The sequence below is a fragment of the Anser anser genome, assembly GCF_964211835.1.
Source record: "Anser anser genome assembly, chromosome: Z".
NCBI classification, from domain to species: domain Eukaryota; kingdom Metazoa; phylum Chordata; class Aves; order Anseriformes; family Anatidae; genus Anser; species Anser anser.
This window is the reverse complement of record NC_139723.1, coordinates 87,875,991-87,897,181: the sequence shown is the minus strand read 5'-3', so window position 1 is coordinate 87,897,181 and position 21,191 is coordinate 87,875,991. Positions and strand designations below refer to the sequence as shown.

At 51.9% G+C, this 21,191-nt stretch overlaps 1 protein-coding gene and 1 long non-coding RNA gene across 6 annotated transcripts in view; one reads left to right on the top strand and one right to left on the bottom strand.

Moving 5' to 3' along the window:
* The window catches only part of LOC310889345 (E3 ubiquitin-protein ligase NEDD4-like), a 149,967-nt gene extending 129,755 nt beyond the window's left edge, over nt 1–20,212 (bottom strand). For 2 of the 5 annotated variants that reach the window (XM_083816700.1, XM_083816684.1), the window contains exon 1: nt 19,736–20,207. In XM_083816700.1, coding sequence (XP_083672826.1) covers nt 19,736–19,783 — 48 coding nt within the window. In that variant the 5' untranslated portion in view covers nt 19,784–20,207. Of the gene's footprint in view, nt 1–19,735 lie in introns of all 5 variants that reach the window. The other 3 variants (XM_083816683.1, XM_083816697.1, XM_083816699.1) reach the window with 3 other exon arrangements.
* Nucleotides 13,649–14,028, top strand: LOC310889349. The gene is made up of 3 exons (XR_014576533.1): nt 13,649–13,742; nt 13,913–13,947; nt 13,983–14,028. It is a non-coding gene; the product is annotated as an uncharacterized lncRNA (long non-coding RNA).
* Nucleotides 20,213–21,191: the final 979 nt, after the last annotated feature.

Here is a 21,191-nt window from a genome sequence, read left to right as displayed (position 1 = left end):
AGGATTTCTGCTTGGTAGCAGAATGCCTGTAAAACACTTAACCAGTTTACTTTATTATTACTATTATTAAGATTAATTTATCCAACGGCTGAGCTGTGTCAGCAGGTGTCTGTCTGTAGGACAGCTAGTGTGGGTTAGCGGCGTTTCGATCCACGCCGTCCTTTCGGCGTGCAGACAGGTGAACACGCACCCAGTCCCGAGGCAGCGGGACGCGCTGGGAGCTGCGTTTGTACCAGAAACGCCGTTAACTGGCAAGGCAGGTTGTTTTTTCCTTTTAATGAAATATGATTTTTTTTCCTTTGATACAGCGATTTTTAGTTTTCCATAAATAATTTCTGCACACGTGTTGAGGGCGGAAGGTTTGGTGAGGGGTTTTCTTTTATTTTTAACTGTATTACTTGCTGATAGGGAACTCCGCAAGAGTTTGTGAAATCCTATAAATAAATGGATTGTTGCTGGACAAAGCTCAGAGGTTAGCTCAGTCACTTGTTCCTAAAATGGTACTTGACACTGACTAGACTAAGAAACACTCATTAAAATATTCAACACTCATTATCCCAAACAAAGGGTGGACTTTGTGTTCTGCCAGGCATTCTGGATGCAGAGCGTAGCTCAACGCACCGAACAAAAGCCACATTGAAATCAATGTATTGCAGGAGATGTGTAATAAGGTCAGTCATTCATCGCATCAGGGCAGGACCCAGTCCCAGAGAAACACAGATGCATGTTCTTGGATGAAACAGAAAAAGGAGGGAGCAGAGGGCACAGCAATTCAAAATTTCTTAGCCAAGTTACAAAGCCCATGAACAGCTTCCATCCCGTTTTCTGTGGCGTTAGCAATGCGATACAGAGAGGTGACAAGCAGGTAGAAGCAGTAATCCCTTCACCACAGCCAGACCAAGTTCCAAAATTAAGCAATTGGTATAAACTATTCAAGATTCAGACTTTTACATTTGTTTCATCAACCATACCTAACTCAGCAGCCGGTAATCACAAATATAAGCCATTTGCATAGCTATTAACATCTTAGTTCATCATCTTAGACCTCAAAGTTTCAGATTAATTTTGAGTCTAGTCCTGAAGCATCACCACAGAACGGTTTGGGATGGAAGGGACCTTAAAGCCCACCTGATTCATGGGCAGGGACACCTCCCACCGGACCAGGCTGCCCAAAGCCCCTTCTCACCTGGCCTTAAATACTCCCGGGATAGACAACATCTTTCCCTACAACAGTAGAAACACAGGTGTGTACGGACATGGACGAGACCCCCGAGCCTCCCCTCTGGCAGGCTGACGGCTCCAGGCCCCCCAAGCCCCACGCTGGGCTCCCTCCCCGTCTCCTGTACCGGGGTGCCCAGAAGTGGGCCCAGCTTCCAGGTGCCACCTCCCGAAGGATCGCCTCCCCTGGCCTGCCAGCTGATTTTTGTCTTATCTTTTCCTCCAAGACAACAAATTAATTTTATAGTGAACTACGTACAATGGTGAAGGATACTCAGGACAGTACAAATTAAGAGAAGCAGCCTGAAGGACACCAAGACAGTTTCCTTCAGACAGGTTAAATAAAGTTACATCCCCTTGCAAAAGTAACAAGATCTACAAAAAAAATCATTTTTGCTTCAGGTTTTTGTTTGCTTTTGTAATTACCATGGCTGCACCAAGCAAAGGGAGGAAACTAGCTAGGAACTGCTGCAGAGACACCAAAATCCAACCGCACAGAGAATTGTCTCCTTTAACAGGCTTCTGCTTCAAGTTGTGTTGAGTTTTAAAACAATATATAGGCTTGGACATGTTACGCAACATTATTGGCCAACACGCCATTTTCTATTGCGGTTGCTCATACTAAATATAGGAAAACCTGCCCACAAGACTAGGTAACAGCTTCAGAAAATGCAACTGCTGGTAAGGAACTTACAACACCAGGAGAAGCGTCAGGAGAAGAAGAGTCAAGTGGAGCTGCCAAGCCCCAGCAGTGCCAGGAGGTGAACGAAGCAAGACAACTCCTTTAGCTTTCTCTCCGCGCTGCCGCACTTGCTCAAAGCTAACTAAAAGCAGCTTGAAGTGGTTGCTCAAAGGAACCCCAAAACCCAGGAACGTGCAAGTTACCCACAAAAATACCAGACATCACCCTAGATCAGAGCCAGAGCCATCAATAAAGTAAAGGAGTACGGCTCAAATACAGTCAGAGGTGCCATCACGAAACATTACAAGGAACTAAAAGAATTTCTTTAAAAAGTGTTCAGACAGTGGCTGGTGTGCAATACCAGGGTAAACCATTTTGTTTGTTAAGACCGCAGACAGACCATTAAATCACCAAAACACAAAATAAAAATGAGGGTTGCTGTGCTGAGATCAATTTATCAAGCAGAAAGCTTGGTGCAAAAAGGGAAAAGCCTCCCAGAATTGCTATACAATCCCGGCAGGTTCCCTGTTTCCCACCAAATACAGCCTGGACAACAAAAACTCCAAAGCGAAAGCATTCTTGCAGGGGCAAACAGAGCATTTAGTGGGGAGGACCGAGAGCTGCACAGCCACACCACGGTCTGCCCCCGGAGCCGCCCGGGCTCTGCTTTCTTCCCAAGCTCTGCAGGGAGCTCCAGTGAGAGCACCGGTGCTCACTTGAAAACCCTCTCCCTCTGCGTGCAAGTTATCCAATAAATATCAGGTACAACTCAAAAGCCATGACCAAGAAAATTCAATTAAGTACCTGAACTCTCTCAAATTCTTGGCTTGTGCACAAAACCCACAAAGCATCACGCAGAAATTCAGCTGATGCTGTCCTTCTGCAGGCCAAGACCGACAGAAGTACTCCTCTGCCAACAAGTATGAGCTGCAGAGAGCACCAACATTTCACACAACCACAGAGCCGGCTGGGTCGGAAGGGAGCTCACGGCTCCACGCACTCTCACTGCTGTCCTTACACCTGATCTATCACCCGCACAGCCACAGAGCGAGCCCGGTCAGCAGGCAGATTTCACAGACAAACCCAATAGAAGAGATTAATTTTATGTCAGTTCAGTTCACTGAGCTGACTGGGGTTTGCATGGTCACTACACTCGATGGAAGGGAAGGGGTCGGGCCAGATCAGATCAATCAACTGCAATCTGAAAAGACGCCGCTGTAACGTTATACTTCTGCTTCTCACTACAAAGCTGTAGTGCACATTCTTACTGGACATGGAAGAAGAAGAAATTTGTTTTAAAGGTTTGTTGAACACAAACTGACACGTGTTTTGTAAATAGGCAAGCTTCACCTATCCAAAAATCTACAGTTTTTACCCCACTGTTGCATCATGGAAGTGGGGAGGAGGTTGCAGCTACAACAGAGCCACGCTCCCCAGCGGTGGTTTGCAGGTGCACAGCGGTAATTCCTACCCCGAGGTACCAGCCTGGTGCCCACGACTGCCTGATCTCTGCTGGATCTGGATTTGCTTTCCAACACATGCTGCAGAGAACAGGAACAGCCCCGGCCCTGGGCAGGGAACGGCTGGTTGCACGGCACGGGTCATGGCCAGCTTCATCGAGGAGGCTCAGCTACAAGGAGGAGCCCAAAAGTCACTGGCCTAGAGAGGCAGACTGCCAAACAGCAGCTCTTTGAAGCAGGGAGCATTCAGAGATATTTATTCTCTAGTTCTAATCATTTTCGTAGCCAAAAAAAAAGAGTGGCTTCTTGATAGCTAGTCAAGCTGCTGAGCTCAGGGTGATGCTGCAGGGCAGGACAGAACCCGCAGGCTGGAGGGAACAGTGCTGGAGAGGAAACGTACAGGTTCCTCCCCCAGAGCAAGGAACCAAAACGGGACGGGACGGTGACTAACACGGAGAAGGCACGGCGCAACAGGCAGGCTGCCAAAGATGCAAGGTAGTAAATAAGAGTGAGAAATTAACATTAGTCACTAAGTCTGCAACCTTTTGCAACAACCTTGTCTTGTTTCATTTTAATTATCTCTAATGAAGACGCATGGCAGCTTTTTAGCCAGCCCAGTAATTTTCCAACTAGATCAAGCTCTATTCCGGCAGTAGCATGGCGAAAAGAACTCTCACTGAATTGTAAATCAGCTGAAATACATGGGAGAATCTCACAGGTCGTCTTTCCCACGTCATTGCTTGAATGCAAAAGGGTGCGTGCTTTTTGTTTTTCCCAGAACCACAGAATGGCTCGGGCTGGGAAGGACCCTACAGACCGCCCCGTTCCGACCCCTGCCGTGGGCAGGGGCACCTCCCACCAGCCCGGGTTGCTCAGAGCCCTACACAGCCCCTCCAGGGATGGGGCACCCACAGCTTCCCTGGGCAGCCTGTTCAGTGCCTCACCACCCTCTGAGTGATGAATTTCCTTCTAACATCTACGCTAAATCTGCCCTCTTTCAGTTTAAATCTGTTTTACTGGCATGCAAAGCCCACTACTTCATTAGCTACTATTACCAGACGAGAACACCTGAATGAGTATTTTCAGCTGATGGATGCAGAAATATCTCCTCACAAGATTTTTAGCTCTCAGAAACAGTGCCATGTCCATCCTATTCTTTCCTCGTGAAGCCTTCCCCAAAACCTACAAGTGAAGACAGAAAACTGAAAAACAAACAAAACCCCACAATGTACCCTATCCTGTGCTTCCATGTACTTCCTGCTTGTAATGCACCTTTCAGCTATTCAAAACATCTATGAAATATTAGGGGAAGGAAGGGGGAGACCTCTCAATGAAAAAAAGCTTTTCTAAGGCGATCGCATACCGCAGCTCTTTTCCTGCACCCACTTACCAATGACCACGTCTTTCCTGGAAAATTCTTCGTTTTTCTAAAACGGTAATCTCTTTAGCATCAATAGAACGGTAAGCATGTTCCAGCCTTTAAGCTACGTAAGACTGGAGGCTAACGCGACATTAATAGCCAGTTTAACAGCGGAGAGGGGCTTAAACCTCTTCTGAAAAGGATGATGAATACTGCCTTTGTCTAAGACAGAAAGAGCAGAGGCTGCAACCAGAGATCAGACATGAAAACCAGAAGTCAAGAACTGACCTCATGTGCATGCACCTAACCTTAACAGTAAAGGCCAGATAAGACTCTTCAAGTCTTCCATCATAACTCAGCATTTAATAACTAGATGTTCTTTGTTTATCTTAAATATATAATTGTCATTTATTCTTTTGCTTTACAGAAACCTTTACTTCCCCCTACAGTCATTTTTTAGCTCATTATTTCTTAGTTAAGAATCTTGGCGGACTCACACTGATTTATTGCCCTTGTATATCAATGCAATAGTACCAAGCGATAAAACCCTCAATACCCATGATCTAGCAAGAAGTCTAAACAAACGGGCATTATATTAGCACCCGTGGCTCCTACATGGATATCGCTACAATCAGAAAAAATTTAGAAGAGAGACCTTGATATTTTCAGCCAAACCCCAGCTCTAAACCAGGCAGCATCAACACAGGTTGCTTAGGGCCGTCTCCAGCCCAGCTTTGCCCATCTCCTGTGCTGAAGGCTCTGCAGCCCCTCCAAGCCTCTCTCCAGTCCCTAACCACCTGGTGGCGTGGGAAGCCTGTCCTATTTAGCTGGAATTTCTCTTGCTGCTCTCTTGCTCTGCTGACAGCTGGCTGCAGGGTGGGCAGCAGTCACACCCCCTCGGCCTTCTCCTCCCCAGGCTGAGCGAGCCCACCGGGGCAGCCCGTCCTGCATGCCCTGCGCGCCTTCCCCCAGCCTTCTTGATGATCTCCATGGGACTTGCTCGGCCTTGTCAGTATCCGCCCTGAGCATGGGGGGCTCGAACGGGACACAGATGGGATCCCAGAAGCGCTGCCCGGAGAGGAATCACCGCTTCCCCTGCGATGCTCTTGCTGAAGCGCTCCAGCCTGCCTGTCACCAGAGCACGCATATCAGCAGGACTCACGGTCACCGAACTGCAGCCACAAACCATTCATCTGAGACATTAAGAAAAACGTATCTAACATCCAGCACAGAGCAACGCAACTAAAGGTGTGAGAAGATTAGAGAGGAGAAATTTCATCTCCAAAGCCAAAACTTCACCCAAAAACATCTGCCAAAACAAACACACGCACATACCAGGGTGTCAACACAGTATCTCACAGGGCTTGGTGAGAAAGGGAGTGAGAGGGCACAGTTAAGGTGAGAGATCATTAATCATCAGGTGTAAAGCACTGTTTTCATTTGCACAGTTCCTTGCTGCATCACAGCAACTTCTGCTTCCCACAAAACGGAGAGGAGTCAGCCGTTTCTGCAGCCTCCAAGCAAATTCTAGTCCTAGAAGAAGTGAGGAACACGGCATGCTGAGCTGATCCCAGGAACGTGAATGATTTAACAGGCAGCTGCCAGAAAACAAGGACGAGATCATGACATCCAGCAAGAAAAAAACAGAAAGCATCTCAAAAAAAACCCCAGCTGTTGCTAGGCGAGCACATGACTTATGTGAATGTCAAAGCAAGAAAAATTCAGGAAGTCCAGATAAGAACTGGAGAAGGCTTTTCCCACAAAAAGGCCCTGGATTTTCAGAGATATCCGAACAAAAAGTTCACAATAAAATCACTCCTTCCCCAAACAATCCGTCCTTACCACTGAAGATAATCGCACTGCTGTCTCAGGAAGGCTCCCACGAGGGGAGCACCAGGGCTCGCCAGCTCGGCTCTCAGGTGCAGCCCCGAGAGGAGGGAGGGCCCGATCCTCAGGAGGCAGCCCCCAGTGGTGGTTCCAGGCCCCGTCCAATTCCTCAACAGCCCAGGGGAATTAAGTTAACAGAGGGCACCCTGGAAAGCAAAACTAACCCCAGGACACACCTGGAGAACGTCTGACCCTCAGCGGGAGTTACCTCAGGCCAGACATCCAGCGCGGGTGCGACGCCGGGGCCAGGCCGCGGGGCCAGCGGTGCGACGGCCCCGGCCAGCCTGGACTCACCCTCCAGCCCCAGCAGTGTCTCAGCTCTTCGATAAACATCAGGATGCTGAGCTTTAAACGCTGAAACCAGCCGGTGCTAAGATTCGGGTTTCCACAGCAACGCCAACAGTGACACAGAGGGCCTTTGTAACACACTCCTGCGTTATCGAACGCTATCAGCACATGTATTTTAGCTTAGAGATGCACAAGTTTGAGGGAGGACCCTGATTTCATTTTCCAAATGCTGTAATTTTGGTCTTTGAAGTACACATTGTAAAATACCTAAAAATAAAAGTGGTCACAATGTGTAGTGACACCCATTGCAGACTGCAGCTCGCAGACTCCCCTTCGCATTAGGTTTCCTGCATGGGCTAGCGGCTCAGCCTCTTGTGCAAGTTTTAGGCATCCAAAACAAAACCTTTGTCACTTGTAGGGTACAGACAAGCGAGAACACGCAGCACCCAGCCGTTGAGTCACTTCGCGGGTAGCTGTGAGGCGGGGAACATGCTCACACCGGTTATGTATGCCGAATTACGTCTAATAATCCCTCACTAGAATTAAATGCGGCAAAATGAACACAGCTACAAGCGGTTCAGAACCGAACAGGCCAGGCTTAAAAAAAAAAAAATCAGACTACATGGCAGGAACACAGCAGATTAAAGGCAAATTTACACGGTCAGCAGGATGAGAGAAAAATACATGTTTTTGCTAAATCAATTTAAATAAGTGTAGAGGCATTTCCTTTCTCAATAGGAATGTTAATCAATCAAAATGCAATGATTTGAAATCACGACCGAAAGCCTTAAAAAGACGAACCAGTTCCAACACACATTCTGGACATGCTCTTCCACATGTAGTCAAAGGAGATGGGAAGCGCTCCACAAAACATGAAAAAATATTAACTACAAATTTTGCTTTTAATTCTGAGGATTTTGAGGCTGCTCATTAACAGTTAGTTAAGAAAGACCCACGGCTTTGACAGCTTCCAAGAGGGGCTCTCCCAGGATCTCGCATTAAGAGTACGCACGCACAGGGTGACAAATGGCTTCCTAGGTAATTAACACCCGGTTAGTAACCGCTTATCTGCGACCTGCTCAAACCTCGTCTTTCAAGCCGCAACAGAAACTAGTAAGACAAAATCAAAACTTTACAGCTCCGCTTCACGTGCCATCTGGTACTACTGCAGGGTGCGCGCACACCCCCCAGAAAACAGGGCTCGAACGGGGTGCCCCCCAGGACAAGCAGCCGCTGGGTGGTACTCGCTGCACCCACTTCTCCCCCTTCTCCACATCCAAGAGAGGCAGAGCCAACACCCTTGTGGCTGCAGCCTAGCCTTACGCTGAATTAGGCATCGATGAAGTCACATCCTCAAATCGGGGGAGAAAAATGTATGAGTTTCTTCAACATGCTAATTAGATCACAGGACAAGAAGGTACCTCCGAGATAAAAGGAGGAATAGGGCAGCACTATCAGGATAATGCCCTTTGTAAAAGGTTTGGTTACTCAATACAAGGCTGGCTCCTAATCTGTGGAATAAACGAAGTGAGGCACACAACAGGCTTCCAAAATACAGTAAACTCTAAAAAGGGGAAAATTGTACTCTGAGGAACTGGGGGCCTGCTACTTCAGCAGCTCTGGAGACTTCAGTTACCAAATAATTTGGACTGGATGTCTCCAGTCAAAGCTCCTGGTCAAAGCAGGGTCAACACTGATTTCAGACCAGCTGTCCTGGGACTTTGTCCTGCTGGATCTAGAAAAGCTCCAGAGATCTTCCAGCCTCTCTGCTCCAGTGCTGAACTGTACCACGGACGGAGGAACAGATGCACAAAGACGTAAGTGGCAGGTAAAATACAGAACGTTTCTTTGGCAAGGTAAAAAAAATGCTGCACGAAGTGTGTGCTGCAGCTCTTACTCATCAGTGAGGCTACAATGACACAGCACAGAAAAGCCTACTTTTAGCTAACAGCAGGTTACGGGCAGGACCAGAAGGAAGCTCGTTAATGAGAGAAACACCTGCGGTATTCTCAGCCTGCTAATGCCCTAATAATAACCGGGTTTGTTTCATACCAAGCCTCTTACCAACCATTACTGTTAGAAGAGGATTAGTATCACAACTGTGGGCAAAAGCCTGTACAAGACCTAGCAAAGGAAACGACAATACATTAGATGAAAGTCCTCCTGCTGCATGAGACCGGGGGTTCAGAGGTAGGGAAGGATTACTAATGGAGAACACGGGAAACAAGACGCTTGCTGCTTTCTGGGGTTATCTCGTAAGCCTCTGCTCAGGGACTACAGGTGAATCACCACTACGGATACCATCAGGACACAGGTGTGTCACAATGTGTTCAGACCAACCTACCCTGCAAGGCAGAACGAAACCGCAAAGCTCCTTCACATAAGAAACAGAAACAAGAAGTGCCTCCTCGGGCCAAAGCTGCAGGAGCAGGGATTATTCACCCATCCTGGCTGAACTTCCACGTGAACTTTCAGCATCGCGTCTGTTATTTCCTACTTGACTTCAAGAAGTTAACTTTTTTCTAGAGACACTGGAAAGAAAAGGCATCCGTCCTTTCCATGCCTCCCACCACTCCCATCACCACAAACATCGTAACAGGCAAACTCAAGAAACCCTTATTTTCTCCACTTGTTTGCTAAGTGGAGAAAAACTTTGCTAAGTGGCTTGTCCACTAACACTTCCAGAAGGCACCAGATGAGACGTCTTTAAACAAACGTACCGCAGACTTCACAGCCGTGATTCTAGCCAAAGCCCTGGACTCATGAGACCCAGAGAGCCAACTTGGCACCTCTCAGCCACCAAACCGCAGATGTCTCGCCCTCCCCTACCTCTTCACACACACCCGCCACCCCAACCCCACCACATACCTCTCTCGCCGTCTCTGGCAGCCACTGCAGGTCACCAGCCCAGCAGAGAGGTGGGGAGCTGACTGCAAATTAGCAATTTGTATTGGATCATGGAAGGGCCTGAGGCAAAAACAAGAAAGCAGGGCCTCCCTCTCAGCAGTGGAAATCCAGTAGGTTCCTATCAGCTGCTCCATACACCACTGCCTAACACCCCCAGCCAACTCCAACTGCTAAACGAAGGTGGTGCAAAGCACTCAGCCACCGGCAACGCTCAGTGACCCACAAGTGGCAGGAAGACTAACATCAGCTGAGCCCCCACGCCAGCTCCCCCAGCAGCAGGAACACAGAGCTGATGGGGGAGTCACGGCATGCAGCTCAGTGCTTTGCACTGACCCAACAAGTCCAGGCTTCAGTTCATTTTTAATAAACTGAGCTAAAAAACTGCATCCATTCGGGAGCTGTTGAACTGACCCTGATGTAAGGAGCGCAATCAATTTAAATGTCTTGTTCAAACTGCATGCAGCAACAGGTTAGAAGTCCCCAGAAGGTAACAGTCAAACTGGAGCAGATGAGCTGGCCTTCCCCAAAGCAGATACATCCTGGGCATAGCAAAGTTCAAGCTGGTGCCCTGGAGAAGCACAGAGACCCACAGCAAGACCCAGCTTCTCACACCACCGTCACCTTTCTCCTTCTCCTGCTGGCCACCGCTGCCCTGCATCTTCCCTTCTGGCAGACCTGGTGCTCACCTAACTACAGACTAAACTGGTCTATTGCACTCCTGCATTTTCCCCAGACCAATTTGTTGATTAAGAAAAGGAAGAACCAGATCAGAACCTCTTCAGCTGGAAGCCAGCTTCATTTCCAGGTACCTGGGCTTGTCCATCACGGGTGCCCTCAGCCTGGCCTCTTCCTTCCCATGGCAAAACCCGACGCTTCCCTTCCATGCTAAACCCTGAGGACACTATCTTCTTCCACTCGGCACGCAGCATGTTGGGATCACCTGGTCACCTCCCTGCCACCAAGCAGGAAACCTCCTGGCTTCCAGGGACTTAGGGCTCAAGGACCTTTCAGACACAGGATCTGTGTCTCTGGGTTCAAAACCAAGAAAGCGGGGCCATCCATTTATAGAGGGAAGTCAGCTTTGTTCATCTTCATGCAGCTTTTTTTTTATTGGTCATGAAATTTTGGGGAAAAAGATGGCAATTGTTCAAATAGACAAAAAGTTTGAGTGAAGTGTCTCTACTTCTGTTTAACAGAAGAAGCGATGCTAAATTTCCCATAGACACACCAAAACCAGGAAAGAAATACAGCCTGGCTAGTGTTCAGCAGAAAAGAATAGGGAGAATGGGAAGAAATGTCCCCATTCTGATTTCTTAATGATGAGAAAGTTAAACATTTTTATTCCGAAAGCTGACAACAGAGGAACCAGATAAATAGAGAAGGAGAACTGCAGGCAGAGCACAGAAACAAATCCTTTGGCTCTCCTCCCCTGAACGTACCCCAGAAACCTTCCTCCCTGCTGTTTATCTTCCGGATCACCTCATCACTGGAAGGCAAAATGCTGCTTCTCCCTCTGAAAAGCTTCACCACCACCGCAGTCCTCCCCCCACAGGGGTAGGGGAACAGAACAGAGCAGCGCCTCTTGAACTGCGATGACCGCCTTACGTGCGCACGGGCACCAAAGCCTCCGAGGCAGCGCTCCCAGGGTCTCAGGCCTGGTGTCCCTGGGCAGAGGCCAGACCCTGCGCTGTCCCCAGCCAAGGCAGTTACCGCAGGCGTACGCAGTACAATAGGCCGCACAAAGATGCTTAGAAAGAGTAAGACTTCAAACTATTTTCAATTAAACCCAAACACATTAAAGCACAAATTATATTACTGCACTTCCAGTCTCAAGACAGGATTATTCAAAACTGGAAACCACCAAAGGAGAGATGACAGCGTGGTTGTGCTCCATTCTGCACAGTTCTGTTACTCTGCAGTGGGTAAACAGTATTAGAAAAAGAAAACCTATCCTGAGTTGGCATGACACCAATACAACAACCCTAAGCCAAGCAGTTAGGCACAAAAATAAGGTACTATAGCATAATAGCTAAGCACAACTCATTCGTGGAGTTATTCCTGCCAGCGTTCTCAGAATTGTAGATATTTCTTCTGATTATGCAAGGTTGTTAATTCCTGGAAATCAGGATTCTGACAAATATCTACATCCTGCCAGCGCACAGGAATTTAAGTTAAAGGAAAGGAGGGAGGAAAAAAAAAAAGCACAATTACAAATATACAGTTTGTTGCCCAGTCAAGACATCATCTGGAAGACGCAGAGACATTTTTAAAATACATTCAAAGAATCAAGTTTGTGGATTGTTTTTTAAACTATTTTAACTGCAGTTGGATTTAAGACCTGTGCAATTTAACCACATCTCTTATTTTATAATGAATTACTAGAAAAATCACTGATCTTTTGTGCAAAAACGATCTCTTTCATAAGGTGTTCTTCCTTCTTTTTGGGAGGGAAAAAGACAGGGGAGTGGGAGAAGAGAGCGCTCCAGCATTTGGAGCTCAGCAGTTATTTTCAAGAACCCCATGCTGGAAAAAGTTGGCATGACAGCGGGTTAAGTACTTCTGAAAGCTGCAGATCTAAACCCAGCTGAAGGTAAAACCCCGTGCAGATTTTAATAATGAAATGGCAGCAGCTCAAATGCTGAGCTGAGCACACCAGCAGCAGAACTGCATTCCTTTCTCCTGGTGCGCACGGCGAAGTCATTCAGCCTGCCATCCACACGCTTACCGAGCTCAACTGAAAATCAGAGCGTGCACAAGATTACTCTTAATTTCTTTTAAAAAGGGATGGAGCTGCCTAGTACCATTTCTTTTACTGCTAAGTAAAACCCCTCTTATTCAACACAATTAAAATGAGCGTTTTAAGGGGAAGTAGCAAAGAATGTGAAAGATGAAGGCATTCAGGAAAGTTAGTGAGATTTTCTCTGCTCACTGACACCAGCATTTACAAAACTGACTAAATCAAGACACTGCTGCACTGATATTGCAGCTGACTTTTTATTGACCTAAGCTGTTAGCAATAATCCAACCCTCACTGTTACTAAAAGGCCTAGAGATTTCCAGCTTCCAGAAAAGCCCCAGTTCATACGCCACAGAGTTTAATTAAGCAAGAGGTCTTGGCCCCATATAATCTCCTAGGACTAAAAAAGGCTGTTGGTTCAGGCTGACTCAGCCGAAATCATATTTAACCCTGCTAGTTAGCTACCGAAGAGGCTGCACCTACCGTAGCTCTTGCAGCACTAGTGCACAGCTGCTTCATGTAGCCCCCATGGCAGACACCTCATTTGGCTTCGCGCAGCATTACCCGCACATGCAAATGAATAAAGATAACAGCACCAAGTCCCACAGTCTCTGACACGGCCTCTGGGATCACACAGCACCTGTGGAGACAGTCTGCCTTGTCCAAACACAAGCTGTGTTTGGCTTAGAAAGGGTAAGTGTTACAGCCATTGAACCTCCCATCATCTGAAGATGCAACCGCAACCCAGAGGCTGCAGCGGTGCGCTCTTTCAGCCCGTAACATCCTAAAATATTCAGTTTCGTCCCTACTGACAGCTAAGTTCACTTGGCACTCACATTACGCCTGGTTGTGTTTTCAAAACGGAAAGGAATCCTATTAGATATTCACCAGACAGCTCCCAGAACAGCTGTGCCTGTACGACTGAGCCGACTGCTGCAGCAGAAAGGCCTCCCGCTGTCCGGCGAGCGCCTCCACAGCTGCGGGGCTCCCAGCCCCTACTCGCTCCCCAGGAAAATGGCAGAAGCCTACGGCAACACCGGGTTTACATTTAGCACTACACAGTGCCCTCCAACGGCCGGCCCCCATCGCCAGGCTGCGAAACAAGGGCACCCGGGAGCTTCTCGGCCCTCCCTGCCACCAGGGCTCAGGAGCGCGGCCCGGCCGCCCGCAGGACGCCGGCACGGTGCGGTGCGGTGCGGTGCGGTGCAGTGAGGTGCTGTGCTGTGAGGTGCGGTGAGGTGCGGTGAGGTGCCGTGCCGTGAGGTGCCGTGAGGTGCGGTGAGGTGCCATGAGGTGCCGTGAGGTGCGGTGCGGTGCCGTGAGGTGCGGTGCCGTGAGGTGCCATGAGGTGCCGTGAGGTGCGGTGCCGTGAGGTGCCGTGAGGTGCTGTGCTGTGAGGTGCGGTGCGGTGCGGTGCGGTGCAGTGAGGTGCTGTGCTGTGAGGTGCGGTGAGGTGCCGTGAGGTGCCGTGAGGTGCGGTGCGGTGCCGTGAGGTGCGGTGCCGTGCTGTGAGGTGCCGTGAGGTGGCCTGACCACGCGTGCTAAGGTTGCTCCGCACCCCCAGACCCTCCTCTGAGCACAAACCACCTTGAACATCTGTACATTAATCTTACGTTACTAAAGCTAGGAACGTACTTAGCATCAGTAATAATGGCCAAAATATGCTGAAAACTCCTTAAAAGCAAGCTTAAAATGCAAGCTTTTATAAAAATCCCAAATCTATCGACCTACCAAGGAGAACCACAACCTATTAATTTTGTTGTTATGCCACTGCGAGTACACATGCGAGGCCTTTCAATTATGAAATGCTACCTCATCTGGACTTTTTAATCATCGTTTGAAGTTTTACATGCTATCTCTGGGAAGCCAATGCACTTAGAATCTATAAAACCAATTCAGGAGTTTTTTCCATTTACAAAGTCAATAAAAAAAAAAAGTAACATTCTGAATCGCTTATTGCCTAGATGCTGCGCCTCTGCTGCGACCAAAAGAGGTCCTTCCTCACTCCGATGAAAAAGTTATGCTTTTATATAAGCAGAATATTCAGAGCAGAAACAACAGGCCTCTATTTTTAAGAGGTCTGCGTTCCCAGACGGAACAGCTCAGTTGGAAGGGAGCTGCGCAGATCACCCAGTCCGGCTGCCCGAGCCCTTCAGGGCTAACCCAACACTACAGCGAGTTAGTGAGGGCGCTGCCCGATTGCCTCAAACACTGACAGCCTCGGGGCCTCAAGCACCTCGCTGGGAAGCCTGTGCCAGTGTCCGACCCCCTCACGGTAAGGAAATTTTCCTAACGCCCAGCCCGAACCTCCCCTGGCGCAGCTCGGACCATTCCCGTGTGTCCCGCCAGCGGTTCCCAGGGAGCAGAGGCCGGTGCCTGCCTCCGCGCTTCCCTCCTCGGGGTCACCTCTCCAGCCCGGGCAGCCCAGGGGACTTGTGCCTCTCCTCAGGCGTGCATTCCAGCCCCGCTGCCAGCCTTGTTGCCCTCCTCTGGGTGCTTTCCCGGACCTTAACAGCCCTTTCGCACTGTGGAGCCCAGAGGTGCACAGAGAACCCACAGCACCGCTAACTACAAGCGTGCCTCGGGAACTCCCACTGATCCTGCCCCACGGCGGCCATGCTCTGAGCCTGAGCTGGGGGAGCCGGACGATGCCGCACGGGGCGGGGGAAGCCCCGGTGCTGCTCGCCCACCTCCCAGCTTCGCGCTGGGGTTCGGCAGCCCCGGACGACGCTCCGCTGCCGCCCGCACGCCGCTTCCCCCGGGCCTCAGCAACACCCGGCGCCATCCGACCTCACCGCGGCCATCCCAGCAGCACTGTGCTGCTGCCCCTGCTGCTGCCCTCCGGCACCGGGCGCCACCCCGCGAGGCGATACAGCTTGAAGCCACTCGGCACGCTCCTGCCCCTCCAGGGGCCCGCTGCTGACAGCCTGAGCTCGAAAAAGCTCCAGCTGCACAACTGCAGCGCTGAAGCAGGGTGAGCAGCAGGAGCATCCTCAGACAGTTGTAGCATACATCAGGAAACATTACAATCTTCTAGGACGCGGATGCTTCCCCCAGCAACTCCTCATCGCGCTTATTTCAAAACCGTACGGCTTGCTTAGAGTGCAACATGGAGAAACGCACCACTGAGCTCCGCTATGTCATTGAGTCAAGTGGGGAAAAACACTGAGCCTTTTTTCCTCGGTAATAAATCGTTAATCAGTAACCAGCGCAATAACACCCTCCTTCTGAAGCCTTCCTTCACAGCCTCGTCTCAGGGACGGGGCTGCAACACACGTGGATGAACGTCACTAACAGGACATTCAAGTACGGGGGGAAAGACACCCCCGAGGGAGATCTCTGCAGGGCAACAAACCCACCAGGAACACAAAGACCAGACAAAAGCCAGCTTCCCACGTGCCTCATTGTGAAACACTGCGCACCAAGAGGCTGTTTCTCCATTGTACTGCAGCCATGTTCGTTGCTCACCTCGTGGCCCAAACTGTACTTTACCATGGCATCATTTTGGCAAGTCTTAGTTTTATCCTGTACCCTGATATTGGATAGTACAGAAAAACCTAGACTTTAAAGAAACCCATCTCATGTAGAGGCTGCGCTTCCTTCACACCTGAAAACTGTTTTTACGCGTATGTGCTAAAACAATGCCTCACTGGTTTTAATCTCAACAGAGGGCCGAGGAGGCTCTTGAGATCCTGAAGTTCTTCGGGCTTCATTCCTTGGTGTGCCCAATACAGCACGTGAGAACAAAGACGAGAAGAGATCAAGCAGCAGTGGCTATAACCCGACCTACTTCTTATACGGCATATGCAACGACCTCAAGAATCGGGATAATTTTCACACAAGTAAGCTCCTCTTCCACAGCTTCTAACGCGTGACAGAAAACAATCTCTACAGGAAGTTTTTCTTTTCAGTATATTCAATCAAAAGTCATAGGAGTTGAACTGAACTTGAAAGCAGAGGACTGGTGGAATTGTAGAGAGCAGAGTCCCGTATGGACCTCTTTGCCTTTATCCTGAAATAGATAAAGGCAGGAAGAGGGCAGATGAATACAAACAGCACGCAAACTCTAACAAGTGCAACAGTTGCAATGAAGAAATACTGTTTTTTCAAAGTTCTTTTTCTAAGGACACAAGTTTATTCAACAAAATAGGGTACAAGAAGCTGCAAGTTTTTCCTCTGCCCAAGCACTGTGAGAAGCAGGAAGGGAACGCTTGTGACAAACTTCAGGTTACCTTGGGCCGCGCTCTATTCGGTGACTCCAGAAACTTCCCTAAGGGACATATTATCTCCTTTCTTCTTTACAGATAAAAGAAAAGGCTAAAACCTGAATTAAGTTCATGGGATTAATCTTGTAATTCCCCAAATCAGCGGCCCTGACGTGTTCAGCGTTTCAGGAACTCCCTTAGCTAGAAGCTGGGGAAAACCGCTGCTGTGAGTTGTGCTGCTGCGAGCCCTGCTCCCCGCCGCTCGGCTCCCGAGGCCGGCACTGAAGACCTGTCATTGCTAGCACCAGGAGCACCCAGCTGACGGCAACTCCACAGACCAGGCGCGTGCGATGCATACACAGCTCAGGTTAAGAGCAGCAGTGCTCTACGCAGAAACAAAAACATTTTCAGCTCCTAAGCAGCATAACTTTCAAATATACTGGTGTTTAAAGACTGCGTGAGGGCACCTAAGCTTCCAGTGGATCATGTGAACACCGCTCCACAGAACCACAGAGGCTGAGGGTGGCAACAGGACCTCTGGGGGGCATCTTGCCCAAACGGCCAGCCCAGCAGGGCCCCGAGCAGGGTGCCCAGCCCCACGTGCAGGCGGCTGCTGGAGACCTTCCCGAGCAGCCCCCAGCCCCTCTCTGGGCAGCCTGGGCCAGGGCCGTGGCACCCACAAAATGAAAAATTTGTAGAAGCAAATCTGATTTACAGGGAATTTTAACCATTAAGTTAATCTAAAATTTGTGCAATTCATATTTCCAGGGATGCAGTTCTAGGAAGACACCATTTAAAGAAAAGTGGAGTCTGTCAGTAGACAAATGCAATGGTCGGCTTGTCATTTGTAATTCACTAAGTCCCTAAACCACTGAGCCTCTAAACACCAAGGAATAAAGAAAAATTAATAGCCTATACGTCTCTAGATGTGATCTGGCCTCCCAAGACTAGCACAGAGACTTTGCTTGTCAAAACCAAAAAGACACGTCGAGTACAAGCCAACGCTAATGGGAAGTCGTGGTCCCCTGAAGCCAACACACAACGGAACTGTAAACATTCCTGCCTTTCTCAACCGCTCTCCAGATTTACCTTCATGAAGCTTACAGCTGGTTTCCCCAGGGAGATTCCCCTCCCTCGGTGCTTTCCTTTCCCCTCGTGCTTACCGAAGCCCTGACAATGCTTTAGCCAGGTGGGGTGTTCAAGCCAAAGCCGATCGGGCTGCACAGTGCTGCCTCTGTTCTTCTCCGTGCAGTTCCTCACCCTGTCCCTTTTTCCTTTTCTTCCACCTATTTCCATTTGCAGTCTCTTCTCGTATTTTTAGATTACCGCTGCTCTATTCTGTCCAGCACGGTCACGATTCTACAGCAGCACAGAAAATTTATAATCGGTCCACTGTCCCTAAAAATAAGGTGACTTCTACGGTCACCGCTACATTCGTGATGTGGGACCACCGTGGGGCATCGCAGGGAGACCAAAGGCCGCCTTCTGTAAGCCGCTGTTTTCCAGAGGAGGGACAGAAGCCTCCCCCCACCTGGACGGCTGTACCGCAGCACCACGGGCAGGCCAGGCCCCCCGACCCCCCGGGGACACAAGGAGCACGGCAGTGGCGGCTCTCGCCCCCTTCAGATCCCGTCCGCCCGGGAGGTGAGGCCGGGTGGTGAGGCTGCACAGGCTGCACACCTGCACGCAGCGCAGCTCTCCCCTGGTGCATTTCTCCTCAGCGTTCTGCACAAGCACCAGCATATGCCGGGGAAGGAGGCAGGGACAAAAGGCATCAGCGAGCACACGCACAACAAAAGCAGCCGCCAGACTCGAGTGTTCTGTTCTCAGCCACCTATTTGGAACACGGCAGCTTTGCCCACAGGTTTCCATTTTCCTGATGGATAAAACCTGCTAATGCACTCCAAACCATAAATGCATACAACCCCTACAAATTGCTTGGGGATTCTGCATCAGCGCGGCCAGCCCAGCTCTGCTGGCTGCCCCTCCGGCTCACCGAAGCCCCCCAGCAGGCCGGCAGCACATCGCAGGGCACGCCGCGGTGGGTCCCCGTTATCTGGGGGATCGGCGGCACCGACCTGGTGGCTCTGAGAAATGGGGGCCAAGAGGGGGAGGAAACCAGACTGAATTGTTCTGGGGATTCCTGGAGCCATGGCTGTGCTGAAGCAGACTTGTTCTTGCATGAAGGCTTACCGAAACAAACTGGGGAGGAAGGAGATTGTCCTCCAGTTCTGTGCTTGCTGTCTCAAGCACCTGAGCCTCTCGTGATGCCCTCTCTTCTCCCTACCCTCGCACACACACAGAGCGTTTAAATCAGGTTGCTCTCGCAGCTTTATAAACCAACAACAGCCACACTAACCAGCTCCCTCCCCGCACGAAACACCCACTCGAGGCAAAGAGCCTTCCTTCCGATCGGAATTAAACGGTACGATCATCCAGCCTCGGTGCAGCTCGGATGGAATAGGAAATGAAGCGGTCTGGCAGCTCCCGCAGCTGGGATGTTTCCTTCACGCCCAGTCCCTCCCGCAGCACCAAGGACGGGCGGGCAGCCCTTCGGGCCGGCTGACGCCGTGACAGCTCTCGGCGTTCCCTCCCGGAGAAGCGCGAGCTGGGCACCGACCGCGCGCAGCGGGCACCGGCACGGCAGCAGCGGCACGGCTCGGGCCTCGCACCGCCCGCCGGGAACGGAGCCCCCCGCGCACCGCCGGGGAGCCGGGCTGGGGCCCCGGCCCTTTGTTCCGCGCGCACCTGCCGGGGGGCGCCGCCCGGGGGTGCTGCCGGCGGCGGGGCCGAGCCGAGCCGAGCCGAGCCGCCCTCCCGGCCGCTCCCGGGGCGCCCTCCCGGACCGACCCTCGACCTTCGCCCGGGGCCCGCGCGGCCGGGCCGGGCCCGCAGGTGGGGCGCGGGGGCGGCCACCCCCGGGGGGCACCGGCACCCCCCCGGCCCCGGCCCCGGCCCCCGCCCCGTCCCCGCGGCCGTGCCCGCACCCACCTCCTCCTCGGACAGCCCGTAGACCGGCTCCACCGCCGCGGTCGCCATGGAGCCGCCGCGGGGGGGGCGCCCCGCTCGGCCGCAGCTCCGCGCAGTCCGCGCCCGGGGGCTCCGCCGCCCCGGCCCAGGTGAGGAGGAGCCGGAGCCGCCGCCGCCCTCCTCCTCCTCCTCCTCTTTCTCCTGCTGCTGCTGCTGCCGCCGCTGCTGCTGCTGCTCGCCCGCGGGCGGCGGAAGGCGGCAGCGGAGCCGAGCGCCGGCGGGAAGGGGCCGGGGGCGGCGCTGGGCGCCGCCGCTCGGGGGCGGCGCTGGGGCCCGCACCGCACCGCACCGCACCGCTACCGCCCGGGCTGGGGCTGGGGCTGGGGGCCGCAGGAAGCCCGCTCCGCGCCGGGCAGCCCCGGCGGCGGCCCTCTGGGGCGGGGAAAGGGCCGCGCGGGCCCAATGGCGGCGGCGGTTGTTGGGGGCGGCCGAGCCCCGCCGGGCCGGGCCGGGCCGATTCGCTGCGGGGCGGGGCGGGGCGGGAGGCCGAGGAGCCGCACAAAGGCGCGGGGGCGGCGCGGCCCGCGCGGGGCTCCCGGCAGCGCCCCCCGCCCGCGCGCCCCCCCCGCCGGGGCCCGGGAGCGGGGAGCGGGCGCCCCCCGGCGGCGGCCGCGGCTGCGGCTGCGGGGCCTGGGGCTGCGGGGCCGGGGCTGCGGGGCCTGGCGGGGCTTCCCTCGCCGCCGGGGGGGTCCCTGGTTCTCGGGGGTCCGGGCTGCGAGGGTGGAGCCGCCGGGCAGGCGGCAGGCGGGGGCTCCCTGCCGGGCGGAGGGGCTGGGGTTGGGGCTGGGGGTGGAGGTGGGACTTGCCCGGGCCCTGAGCTCACGGCTCTCGCTCGCAGCTTTGATTTATTTATTTATTTATTTATTTTTCCCTAATAAATAACAACCGCCACAGGGGCAGCGAGAGAAAAGCAAAAGGCGTCCGCAGGCCCCTCACGCAGCGGCTGTTATTCCCTGTCAGCTTTCCATCGTTCTAGACTGTGTCCTTTAAGAAAGCAAAATACTCTGGGCATTTGCAGCCGGGTTACTTCTGAACAAAATCAAGGCACGCTTCAGCTCTAAATTACTTCCTTATTTGATTTCTGCTCCTTCCTTAATTGTCTGTAGTCCCCTGCCAGCCATGCCCCACCCGTGCTACTCTCACCTTTATTATCCGTCTGCTATCTTTTGGCAAGATGCTAGTACTTAAGTAGAGCCTAATGAGCTACAGTTTACGTGAAAGCTGTTCTCAAACCATTTATGCTTTCACAAGGCAACAACCGATTTCTACGTTTACATCGGAGTACGCAGCGCGGGAATAAAGCTGCGTGGAGCCAGCGGCACGGGGAGAATCTCGAGCCGCCACCCCCGGAGCAGGGCTGCCCTCGACGAGGCCTGTGGCAGCCCCCATCAGCACGGGGCACGGCTGGCCGCAGCCG